This window comes from Ranitomeya imitator, chromosome 1, assembly GCF_032444005.1.
Source record: "Ranitomeya imitator isolate aRanImi1 chromosome 1, aRanImi1.pri, whole genome shotgun sequence".
In the NCBI taxonomy this organism is placed as follows: domain Eukaryota; kingdom Metazoa; phylum Chordata; class Amphibia; order Anura; family Dendrobatidae; genus Ranitomeya; species Ranitomeya imitator.
The window spans coordinates 53,778,005-53,790,294 of record NC_091282.1 but is presented as its reverse complement, the minus strand read 5'-3'; the positions used below and the strand labels follow the sequence as shown (position 1 = coordinate 53,790,294).

General features: G+C 44.5%; 1 protein-coding gene across 3 annotated transcripts in view; it reads right to left on the bottom strand.

Annotated features, from left to right (window-relative positions):
- CTIF (cap binding complex dependent translation initiation factor) overlaps positions 1–12,290 on the bottom strand; it is a 280,974-nt gene that overhangs the window by 73,726 nt on the left and 194,958 nt on the right. For all 3 annotated transcript variants that reach the window (XM_069746637.1, XM_069746645.1, XM_069746629.1), the window contains one exon: positions 5,150–5,305. In XM_069746637.1, coding sequence (XP_069602738.1) covers positions 5,150–5,305 — 156 coding nt within the window. The remainder of the gene's footprint in view (positions 1–5,149; positions 5,306–12,290) is intronic.

The following is a 12,290-nucleotide window of genomic DNA, read 5'->3' as shown; positions in this document are numbered from 1 at the left end:
CCCACCTCCTATGTTAATGCCAGCTCTCTAAAATCAATAAAAGACCCAAAACTCTACGGTGTACAACTTATCAGAAACGGCTGGAGTCATGAATGGGTGTAGTGAGACCAAAACAAGCGGCTAAGCCACTGTATTGTATGGTTAGCCGCTCGTCACACTGCAAACCTTAGAGTCAAGTACCCTAAAGTCACAGAAGTTGGGAATTTCAGAGGCACTGTATGACTATCCTCCAATACGTATGCAGTTATTCCAACCGTCCCCTGACGGAAATCAAGGACTGGACACGTGGATTACAACATGCGTGATCCTATGGTCCCAACGCAGATATTTTTCTATCAGTGGCCTCTTGACGGCTCTATATCAAAACCACACGCACACTTGGCCCAATCTTGCTGCCACTAACCCCCCACTAGCATTTAGTCATCGACTCCATGAGTCGTCATATGAGTTTAAAGGCCAGATTGTACTTGCATTTTTTATTGTCTGTTTTTTGGGGGGCGTATTTCCCCCCATTTCTCATTTTTCATTTACAGCTAATTCGTCTTTTAATTTGCGCTTGCCAGTTTTTGTTTTTTATGTTCTTTATTGGGAACAAGGTTTGGGCTTTCAGCTGATTCATCAATTGCAACATTATAAAAAAAAGATAGAAAATTTTGGCGCAAATGTATTCCAGTCCCCTTCCGGAGTAATTTTACATACGACAGACAATTTACGACGTTTTAGTGATACATTCGACTTTCTATGCTAAAAAAAAAAAAAAGCTGTGGAGGATATCCACTAATAAAACATAACTTTTAATATTAAATGCTAAAAAATGCACATCCAACAGGACACAAACGAGAAAAAAAAAAAAAACATACAAAGTGCTCAGGTGAACCAGTGCTCAATTAAAAAGAATGGTTTGATCTCACCCAAGCTGCCGGACACTGTACACTTCCGTACGACACAGTGAAGATCCAATTAGATGAGGAGGGGCAGGGCTAAAGTAGTATGTCTACCCTGTAACCCCTATGTAACTCCTGTCCTAACAAGGACAGGCCCCAAATGGACCTTGCTCTAAGGAACCAGCCCACCCAATATGTATAAAGGCAGAGTCCCAAAACCTCTTAAAATGTGGTATCTTCCTCCCTACGCGTTTCAACTCCGGTCATGGAGAATCATCAGGGGAGTGTCTGGACACAGTCTCTGGACTGTGGACACAGACGGTCATTTCCAGCTTGGGTTGCCTAGCCACTGCAGGCCCCACAACTTAGACGGACTTACATCTCTGTGCCCGTTGGCACTTCTTTCCATATGACTCCCCTGATGATTCTCCACGACCGGAGTTGAAACGCGTAGGGAGGAAGATACCACATTTTAAGAGGTTTTGGGACTCTGCCTTTATACATATTGGGTGGGCTGGTTCCTTAGAGCAAGGTCCATTTGGGGCCTGTCCTTGTTAGGACAGGAGTTACATAGGGGTTACAGGGTAGACATACTACTTTAGCCCTGCCCCTCCTCATCTAATTGGATCTTCACTGTGTCGTACGGAAGTGTACAGTGTCTGGCAGCTTGGGTGAGATCAAACCATTCTTTTTAATTGAGCACTGGTTCACCTGAGCACTTTGTATGTTTTTTTTTTTTTTCTCGTTTGTGTCCTGTTGGATGTGCATTTTTTAGCATTTAATATTAAAAGTTGTTTTATTAGTGGATATCCTCCACAGCTGATTCTGTCTTTAGCCAGAGGGTATATGTACGGTGTGTTTTTTGCACACTATTGCTTTTTCTGCTAAAAAAAAAAAAAAAATCACATAACAGGTTAAGGACAAAAATGAAAAGCATTTCTGATGAGATGACGGGGTTTAAATATGGGGTGATTGAAGAAAGGGTGGCGTTGTATGCGGATGATATTTTGTTGTTTCTGGCTGACCCGGTTGCATCCTTGGAGGGAGCCATTGGGATTATTGAACGATTCGGATCAGTGTCGGGACTTAGGATAAATTGGAGTAAGTCTATCTTGTTTAAGGTGGACGATGTGGATGGGGAGCCATTGGAGGACGGGCGACTGGAGGTGACGAGTAAATTTAAGTACCTGGGAATATGGGTATCTATGCCGGTCACTGACTATATACATAAGAATCTGACTCCAATCTTGGGTGCCCTCAAGGCAAAAGCGGATGCATGGCTTAAGCTACATTTGTCTGTGGTAGGCAGGGTGAATCTTATCAAAATGATTCTGATGCCGAAAATATTGTATATTCTTCACAATGCGCCGGTTTGGATACCACGTGGGAAATTTAGACAGATCAACTCTCTATTTAGGAATTTGATATGGGGGAGGCAGCATCCGTGTATCAAACTGGAGACACTTCAGCGACCCAAGGATGATGGGGGCCTGGCATTGCCTAACCCTGAGTTGTACTTTCTTGCAGCCCAGAGTCAGCATTTAAGGGGCTGGGCGCATGAAGGGTCATCTGGGGCGGTACAGCGGCTGATGGAGGTGGTGACAAAAAGAAGGCCAATGGTGCAATGTTTGGAGGATGGATCCTTGGAGAGTTTGGGGAAGCTATATCCGACTTTGCTGTTGATACGCAAGCTGTGGAGTAGATTGAGGCACATACGTGGGATCACGGACTTGACTAGATACTCGCCGCTATGGCATAATAACAATCTGAAAGAATTTGAGGCATTGGGGGTACTGATAGCGTGGTTGGGCAAAGGGATTCAGTATGTGTATCAAATAATTGAGCAAGGTGAACTGAAATCATTTTCCCAATTGCAGGCGGAATTTGGTCTTGGGTCTGCAGGGGAGTATCAATATTTGCGGATGAGGCATGCCTTTGGAGCTCAGAGTAGGAACGGAGGTATTAGGATTCAAAGGGATATAGTACTGGAGTATGTGTGTAATGATGGGACGACTGGAGGGGTCATATCCACGCTGTACAGGGATCTGTTGCACACTTTTCTATTGGGGTTTCCAATAATGGCAAGAGCTAAATGGGAAAGGGATTTGGGCCCAATAGATAACGAGACTTGGGAGTCGGTGTTGGAATGGATCCCAAGACTGTCGCTGAGTGAACCGTATAGACTGTCACAGCTCTATGTGATACACAGAGTTTATAGGTCTCCGATGGTGCTATATAAGGCAGGATTGCGTAATGACTCTGAATGTCCGAGGTGTAAGTCTACGGATGCAGACATTTTCCATATGATGTGGACATGTCCGAGGTTGGCTGCCTTCTGGGTGGTAGTTTTGAGTCGTATGGAAGGTGCGTATGGATGCACGGTGCCAAGGGATCCAGTTGTCTGTTTGTTGGGATGCGTGGATGAGATTGGAGTGGATAAACACCTAAAGATAGCTATAGCCAGATTGTTGTATATGGCTAGGAAGGTGATAGCTAGAAACTGGATTAGGGAAGAGCCGCCGTCAAGAGGAGAGTTCCTCCAGTATGTGAAACAGGGCCTGACACTAGAAAAAGGGATTTATAAGAAGAAAGGGAAAACTGAAACGTTCAATAAAATGCGGTCTCCATGGATTGCTATGGGATAGTAATGTGAAGTGTGGCTTATACGATTGGTTGAGGGATTAGATACTCTATTGTTTTAATGATGGTAGTAATTAACAAGATGAGCTGCTTTGTGGGGGTGGGGGGCTTTGGGATCGAAGGGGGCTGTATGAAGGGGGAGGGGGGGGAAATACTCTATATTGAAAATGTAAATGTAACATGTTAATTGCCTTGTTATTCTTAATAAAAATTTATTTGAATAAAAAAAAGAAAAGCATTTCTGATTTTGTGCGAAAGACGGCGAGGGAGGGGGAGCGGTGGGTGACAGAGGCAGGATCCAGCGGCTGTAACTGTGCCCGCTGCTAAAGAGAAATGAATATTCACTGCGCTGGCAGTGAATATTCATTTCTCTTATAACACGCACAGTTACAGCTGCAGGCTTCCAGCAAACAACTACTTACCTTCCCTGCGCGCCCTGGATGCATCTCCTTCTGGTGCCAGTCTTCTGGCCGAGCGATCATGTGTCCCCCATTCATTAAGGTAATGAATATTCACCCCTCTCCACTTCCATAGGCGTGGAGTGAATATTAATTACTTTAATGAGTGGGGGGACATGTGATCGCTCTGCTGGAAGAGCTTCTAGCACAGAAACGAGAAGCAGCGAGGGCGTGCAGGGAAGGTAAGTAGGATGTGTTGGTTTTTTCTATAGGAACCATGCATACAAGGATAGGGGATAAGGAGCCATGCATATAAGGACGGGGATAAAAATCCATGCATACAAGGACAGGGACGGGGAGCCATGCATAAAAGGACAGGGAGCCATGCATACAAGGAAAGGGATGGGGAGCCATGCATACAAGGAAAGGGATGGGGAGCCATGATAACAAGGAAAGGGATGGGGAGCCATGCATACAAGGACAGGGATGGGGAGGGAGCCATGCATACGGGGAGCCATACATACAAGGACGGGGAGCCATGCATACAAGGACAGGGATGGGGAGCAATGCATACCAGGATAGGGATGATGGGACAATGCACACCCAGCTTATACTTGAGTCAATAAGGTTTCCCAGTTTTATGTGGTAAAATTAGGTGCCTTGGCTTATACACGGTTCGACTTATACTAGAGTATATACAGTATTTCATTTTTTTTTTTTAACTGGCCCTTACTATCGCGACCCTCCCATAAGACCAAAATTGTATCGTAATGAGGGGAATGCATAGTTGGCTTCCTATTATTGCCACAGCTTCATCGATTCCCGGTCCCCTCTCAGGTTTTGCACGGACATCCGTGCCGGCCAATGCAGAGGGGACAATTTATGGACACATGGCCAAAAGGAGGGCATGGAGAAACTAGATCCTAGTGGCCTCACCTCTGGGATCCCCACAATCAGGAGAACTTATGTGATACATAAGGAGGATCTCAAATGGAGCAGTGGTCACACACGCTGAGCCATGGCTCAGTGCTTGGCTGGGTCCCGGGGTGTGAGTGTGACCACCGCTCCCATTCATGTTCCTCATTGCGGTGATCATGCGATGCCAACGATCGGGACACTCAGGATCCCTATTGTAGTGATCAAACATTAATATCCTTTAGGAGACTCATTTAAAAAAAAAAAAATGCCGAGGAATTAGGTGGGTGATGGCACAACCGTAGTCATTACCTCTCTAAGGCAGGTATAAATAGGACACACGAGGACTCGGAAAGGCTCCCCGGTATTACTCCTCATCGTGCCGAAGACTTCACAAAGGAAGGTTATGAAACCCAGCCAGATCTCCACATCAGACGTGTGCAGCTCTTCTCGTACGGCAAAATCTTTCTGCAAAACACACACGAAAAATAAAATAAAAATGTCATAACAAATTAACCACAAGAGCCGGAGCCACGAGACAACGAAAGGGGAAATAAAGTGTGCAATCAAACAGCAAAACGAACAGGAACCCGTCAGGCAGACGTCTGCTTCACTTCGGAAATAAAAAGGGGAAACCAGTAAAACCCCAAGTGCGGTCTGAAACAGAAAAACAAATGTGTCCGTTTTTCTGCTATTTCTTCACTTCTCATAATGTACAACTGACACTGAACAGGCAGCAGGTTCCTCAATTTCTGGATAATTTATGTGTTAGAAACATCTAAAAGGCGTCCAATACACTCAGCGAGTCACAGAATGGGACACCCACTCCCCGACAAAGTGGGCAATGGTGGCGTCACTTGGGCAGTAGAAAGCCACATCACTATGCTACTGTATGCTGCCTTAAAGGAGTTGTCCACCACCGGACAATCCCTTATTAATGAGCCCTGGTTAAGGATAAAACAAAAACCGATACTTCCCGAACTTGTGCCACTCCTCCGTAGCCGATGTGACACCCCACCGGATGCTGATGCCAGAAGATGTTGCGCCAAGTACAGGGGAGCGGCGCCGGTTTGTGAATTATATTTTTGTTCACCTTCCTGGGCCCAATAATTATTAAGGGATTGCCCAGTAGTGTTTAACCCCTTCGGGCATTATGAAACACTGCGAGTTGGATACTGTTTTGCCAATGTGGAGCTAATATTTTGGAACTGCGGGGATAATTTGGGGTCAGTATTGTACTGTGACTTGCAGTATTATTAAGGCATTATAAAACACTTTTACTAAGTCTTTCCCCATCACTATTCACTATGAAATGCCATAACTGTGATTGGCGGAGTCCGACTTCTAGGTCCTCCATGCATAGCGGTACTCCGAGCCATTGGTTTTGCCGCCACCATAACAATTTAATATCCTCTTTCTGTGTTGGCCTGGGACGGCAAGCTTTACGAGTGTGCCAAAAAACCATATGCACTTGACTTAGGACTCGCCCAGTGGGCGGTCGCTTCCCCGGACTAGTCAGGCCTCAGTATCTGCATTCATGCCCCCCAGGCGTGGTTGACGTCTTTCCCTGCTATTGAAGTCATTTAATTACTGCTGCATAAGCGCCACATCCTCTCTGAACGCCCCTTCCCGAGGACGAGCAGTGAAACCGGATGTACTCGCCCCGGCGTCATCGCGCACACTCAGGTACATAGGATTGGAGAGGACGTCACACTCTTAGGCGACATTTCCAGCGGTTCTGGGATGACTTGGACAGCAGAAGGAGACGTCACTACCTCCCAATGGCTGTGATTACGGGTAATGCCACTGGTCTAGTCTGGGAGAAGCAACACCCCGGTAGACTCCTGCAAGATCATGGGCAAAAGAAAGTTGGCGACACAAAAGCAGTTTTGGCCGAGACAACACAGACATGATTACACTACAGTTAGATGGCTCCAAAGTGCTATGGTTGCGGTTTGGGAGACTTGCGGGACCTGACCGGTTCCCTTTAATTGAAGGGAAAACCAGAGCGACAGCCCCATCCTTGTTGTAGCTGGACCCCCTACAGATCACGAATTCTAGCAATGTATCATCACTTTCTATGATGACAATAACCCTTTAAGTGCAACATTACATATGATCTGGGTTCTGCTATTTGGACATTGGTGATTTTCAAGCTTCATGAACCAGAGTACAAAAAAGTAAAACTGGAAATATGGGGGGGAAAACCCCTGAACATCACATGCTAGAACATGAGGAGGTTGTTTTTCATGGGACCCTGCCTGCAAAACAGTAATGTAGACCGATGGTTCCTCAATAGGGAACGTGGCATAAGGCACGGCCAGATGAAGACACCACTTGGGTGGCTCATCTCCTGGGGGAGAAAAAGGATTGGGCATTAATATGAAAGAATCCTGAACTTTTTCTCCCCAAAGGTCAACTGTTGGGGGAGAGGTTAGGAGGATGACGCTTCAACCAAGATGTGTAGGGGAGCATTTAATACCCCCAAAAAACACAGCGTAGAATGGGGACGTTGGCATGGATAGTTGTTAACCTCAGAGATGAATTCATAGCTGCACTGCTCACTACCTGCAGCTTTGTGATAGGGGTTCACCTCAGAGCTAAATTCACAGCTGCACTGCTCACTACTTGAAGCTTTGTGAGGTGTGTTCACCTAACATCAAAGCTAAATTCACAGCTGCGCTGCTCACTACTTGAAGCTTTGTGATAGGTGTTCAGTGAACCTCAGAGCTGAATTCACAGCTGTACTGCTCACTACTACTGAATAATGACCTACATGCTGCTACAGTATTGCACTGTATTTTCTCAATACAGTGCTGGATTCACAACCACCCTTTTGGTGCTTCTGAACATGTGCTACACAGAGACAGGAGGGCAGAAATCCAGGGATGTCTCTGAGTGCTGTTTATGGGAAACAAAGCAGCTAGTCTCTTTACACTAGCTCATACACAAACTAGTGATCGAAGCTGCAGGGGGACAACTGCTGAAAAATGCTGAATGCAGGTCATATAGTGGTCAGAATTATTGTTATTCTTCATGTGCACAAAAAAGAATTTTCTGAAGTCGTCAGAAATGCCAGTGCGGCATAAGGGCCGCTACCTGGGTCAAGTAGGATCACACCTGATGTGGCCCAGTATGACACTGAATATACCAGCCTTCTAGGAAAACACATTTCCTTAAACAAGTTTGTCACAAAGGCATTTGCTTATTTCTGCAGATAAGGAGCACAGTGGGATTTTTTTTTTATAGTCTGTTTTCTAAGGTTTATTTTCCTTGTCTCCTGACAAAACTGGGACATCACATTATCTGATCATTTCACTCAAATCAGAGACTTTCATGAAAATAAATTCACAGGAAAAACCTGACCGGGGGGGGGGGCTTCGAAAGGAAAAAAATAGAAAATATCTTCTGTCCAGACCTGCCATAACTCACAGGATTTAAAACCACAAATGATCCTCAGACGCCTTCAAGAAAGTCCCTAAGTGGCCAAATCATTATCAGAAATGGCAGCGAGCCATCATGGCAACGCTCAAATGTATAACAATACCATTTGTGGTGTTAAGCTGTTCTTACACATCTAGATAAGGATTTAACTGTCTGATATCAAATTTCTCTGAAATTCACTGTAAATGACAGATAACTTGGAAGAATATAAAAGGCAACGTCTACCTCATATTACAGTCTGAACATGACCATAATCGGTGTAACATTGAGTCACTGTGTACATACATTACGGATCACTAATTACCTCCAGTATTATACCCCAGAGCTGCACTCACTATTCTGCTGGTGCAGTCACTGTGTACATACATTACATTACGGATTACTAATTACCTCCAGTATTATACCCCAGAGCTGCACTCACTATTCTCCTGGAGCAGTCACTGTGTACATACATTACATTACTGATCCTGAGTTACATCCTGTATTATACCCCAGAGCTGCACTCACTATTCTGCTGGTGCAGTCACTGTGTGCATACATTACATTACTGATCCTGAGTTACATCCTGTATTATACTCCAGAGCTGCACTCACTATTCTGCTGGTGCAGTCACTGTGTGCATACATTACATTACTGATCCTGAGTTACATCCTGTATTATACTCCAGAGCTGCACTCACTATTCTGCTGGTGCAGTCACTGTGTACATACATTACATTACTGATCCTGAGTTGCATCCTGTATTATACTCCAGAGCTGCACTCACTATTCTGCTGGTGCAGTCACTGTGTACATACATTACATTACTGATCCTGAGTTACATCTTGTATTATACCCCAGAGCTGCACTCACTATTCTGCTGGTGCAGTCACTGTGCACATATATTACATTACTGATCCCGAGTTACATCCTGTATTATACCCCAGAGCTGCACTCACTATTCTGCTGGTGCAGTCACTGTGTACATACATTACTGATCCTGAGTTACATCCTGTATTATACCCCAGAGCTGCACTCACTATTCTGCTGGTGCAGTCACTGTGTACATACATTACATTACTGATCCTGAGTTACATCCTGTATTATACTCCAGAGCTGCACTCACTATTCTGCTGGTGCAGTCACTGTGTGCATACATTACATTACTGATCCTGAGTTACATCCTGTATTATACTCCAGAGCTGCACTCACTATTCTGCTGGTGCAGTCACTGTGTGCATACATTACATTACTGATCCTGAGTTACATCCTGTATTATACTCCAGAGCTGCACTCACTATTCTGCTGGTGCAGTCACTGTGTACATACATTACAGTACTGATCCTGAGTTACATCCTGTAATATATCCCAGAGCTGCACTCACTATTCTGCTGGTGCAGTCACTGTGTACATACATTACATTACTGATCCCGAGTTACATCCTGTATTATACTCCAGAGCTGCACTCACTATTCTGCTGGTGCAGTCACTGTGTACATACATTACATTACTGATCCTGAGTTGCATCCTGTATTATACTCCAGAGCTGCACTCACTATTCTGCTGGTGCAGTCACTGTGTACATACATTACATTACTGATCCTGAGTTACATCTTGTATTATACCCCAGAGCTGCACTCACTATTCTGCTGGTGCAGTCACTGTGCACATATATTACATTACTGATCCCGAGTTACATCCTGTATTATACCCCAGAGCTGCACTCACTATTCTGCTGGTGCAGTCACTGTGTACATACATTACTGATCCTGAGTTACATCCTGTATTATACCCCAGAGCTGCACTCACTATTCTGCTGGTGCAGTCACTGTGTACATACATTACATTACTGATCCTGAGTTACATCCTGTATTATACTCCAGAGCTGCACTCACTATTCTGCTGGTGCAGTCACTGTGTGCATACATTACATTACTGATCCTGAGTTACATCCTGTATTATACTCCAGAGCTGCACTCACTATTCTGCTGGTGCAGTCACTGTGTGCATACATTACATTACTGATCCTGAGTTACATCCTGTATTATACTCCAGAGCTGCACTCACTATTCTGCTGGTGCAGTCACTGTGTACATACATCACAGTACTGATCCTGAGTTACATCCTGTAATATATCCCAGAGCTGCACTCACTATTCTGCTGGTGCAGTCACTGTGTACATACATTACATTACTGATCCCGAGTTACATCCTGTATTATACTCCAGAGCTGCACTCACTATTCTGCTGGTGCAGTCACTGTGTACATACATTACATTACTGATCCTGAGTTGCATCCTGTATTATACTCCAGAGCTGCACTCACTATTCTGCTGGTGCAGTCACTGTGTACATACATTACATTACTGATCCTGAGTTACATCTTGTATTATACCCCAGAGCTGCACTCACTATTCTGCTGGTGCAGTCACTGTGCACATATATTACATTACTGATCCCGAGTTACATCCTGTATTATACCCCAGAGCTGCACTCACTATTCTGCTGGTGCAGTCACTGTGTACATACATTACTGATCCTGAGTTACATCCTGTATTATACCCCAGAGCTGCACTCACTATTCTGCTGGTGCAGTCACTGTGTACATACATTACATTACTGATCCTGAGTTACATCCTGTATTATACTCCAGAGCTGCACTCACTATTCTGCTGGTGCAGTCACTGTGTGCATACATTACATTACTGATCCTGAGTTACATCCTGTATTATACTCCAGAGCTGCACTCACTATTCTGCTGGTGCAGTCACTGTGTACATACATTACAGTACTGATCCTGAGTTACATCCTGTAATATATCCCAGAGCTGCACTCACTATTCTGCTGGTGCAGTCACTGTGTACATACATTACATTACTGATCCCGAGTTACATCCTGTATTATACTCCAGAGCTGCACTCACTATTCTGCTGGTGCAGTCACTGTGTGCATACATTACATTACTGATCCTGAGTTACATCCTGTAATATATCCCAGAGCTGCACTCACTATTCTGCTGGTGCAGTCACTGTGTACATACATTACATTACTGATCCTGTACTGTTCCTGAGTTACATCCTGTATTATACTCCAGAGCTGCACTCACTATTCTGCTGGTGCAGTCACTGTGTACATGCATTACATTACTGATCCTGAGTTACATCCTGTATTATACCCCAGAGCTGCACTCACTATTCTGCTGGTGCAGTCACTGTGTACATACATTACATTACTGATCCTGTACTGATCCTGAGTTACATCCTGTATTATACTCCAGAGCTGCACTCACTATTCTGCTGGTGCAGTCACTGTGTACATACATTACATTACTGATCCTGTACTGATCCTGAGTTACATCCTGTATTATACTCCAGAGCTGCACTCACTATTCTGCTGGTGCAGTCACTGTGTACATACATTACATTACTGATCCTGTACTGATCCTGAGTTACATCCTGTATTATACTCCAGAGCTGCACTCACTATTCTGCTGGTGCAGTCACTGTGTACATACATTACATTACTGATCCTGAGTTGCATCCTGTATTATACTCCAGAGCTGCACTCACTATTCTGCTGGTGCAGTCACTGTGTACATACATTACATTACTGATCCTGAGTTACATCTTGTATTATACCCCAGAGCTGCACTCACTATTCTGCTGGTGCAGTCACTGTGTACATACATTACATTACTGATCCTGAGTTGCATCCTGTATTATACTCCAGAGCTGCACTCACTATTCTGCTGGTGCAGTCACTGTGTACATACATTACTGATCATGAGTTACATCCTGTATTATACCCCAGAGCTGCACTCACTATTCTGCTGGTGCAGTCACTGTGTACATACATTACATTACTGATCCTGAGTTACATCCTGCATTATACTCCAGAGCTGCACTCACTATTCTGCTGGTGCAGTCACTGTGTACATACATTACATTACTGATCCTGAGTTGCATCCTGTATTATACTCCAGAGCTGCACTCACTATTCTGCTGGTGCAGTCACTGTGTACATACATTACGT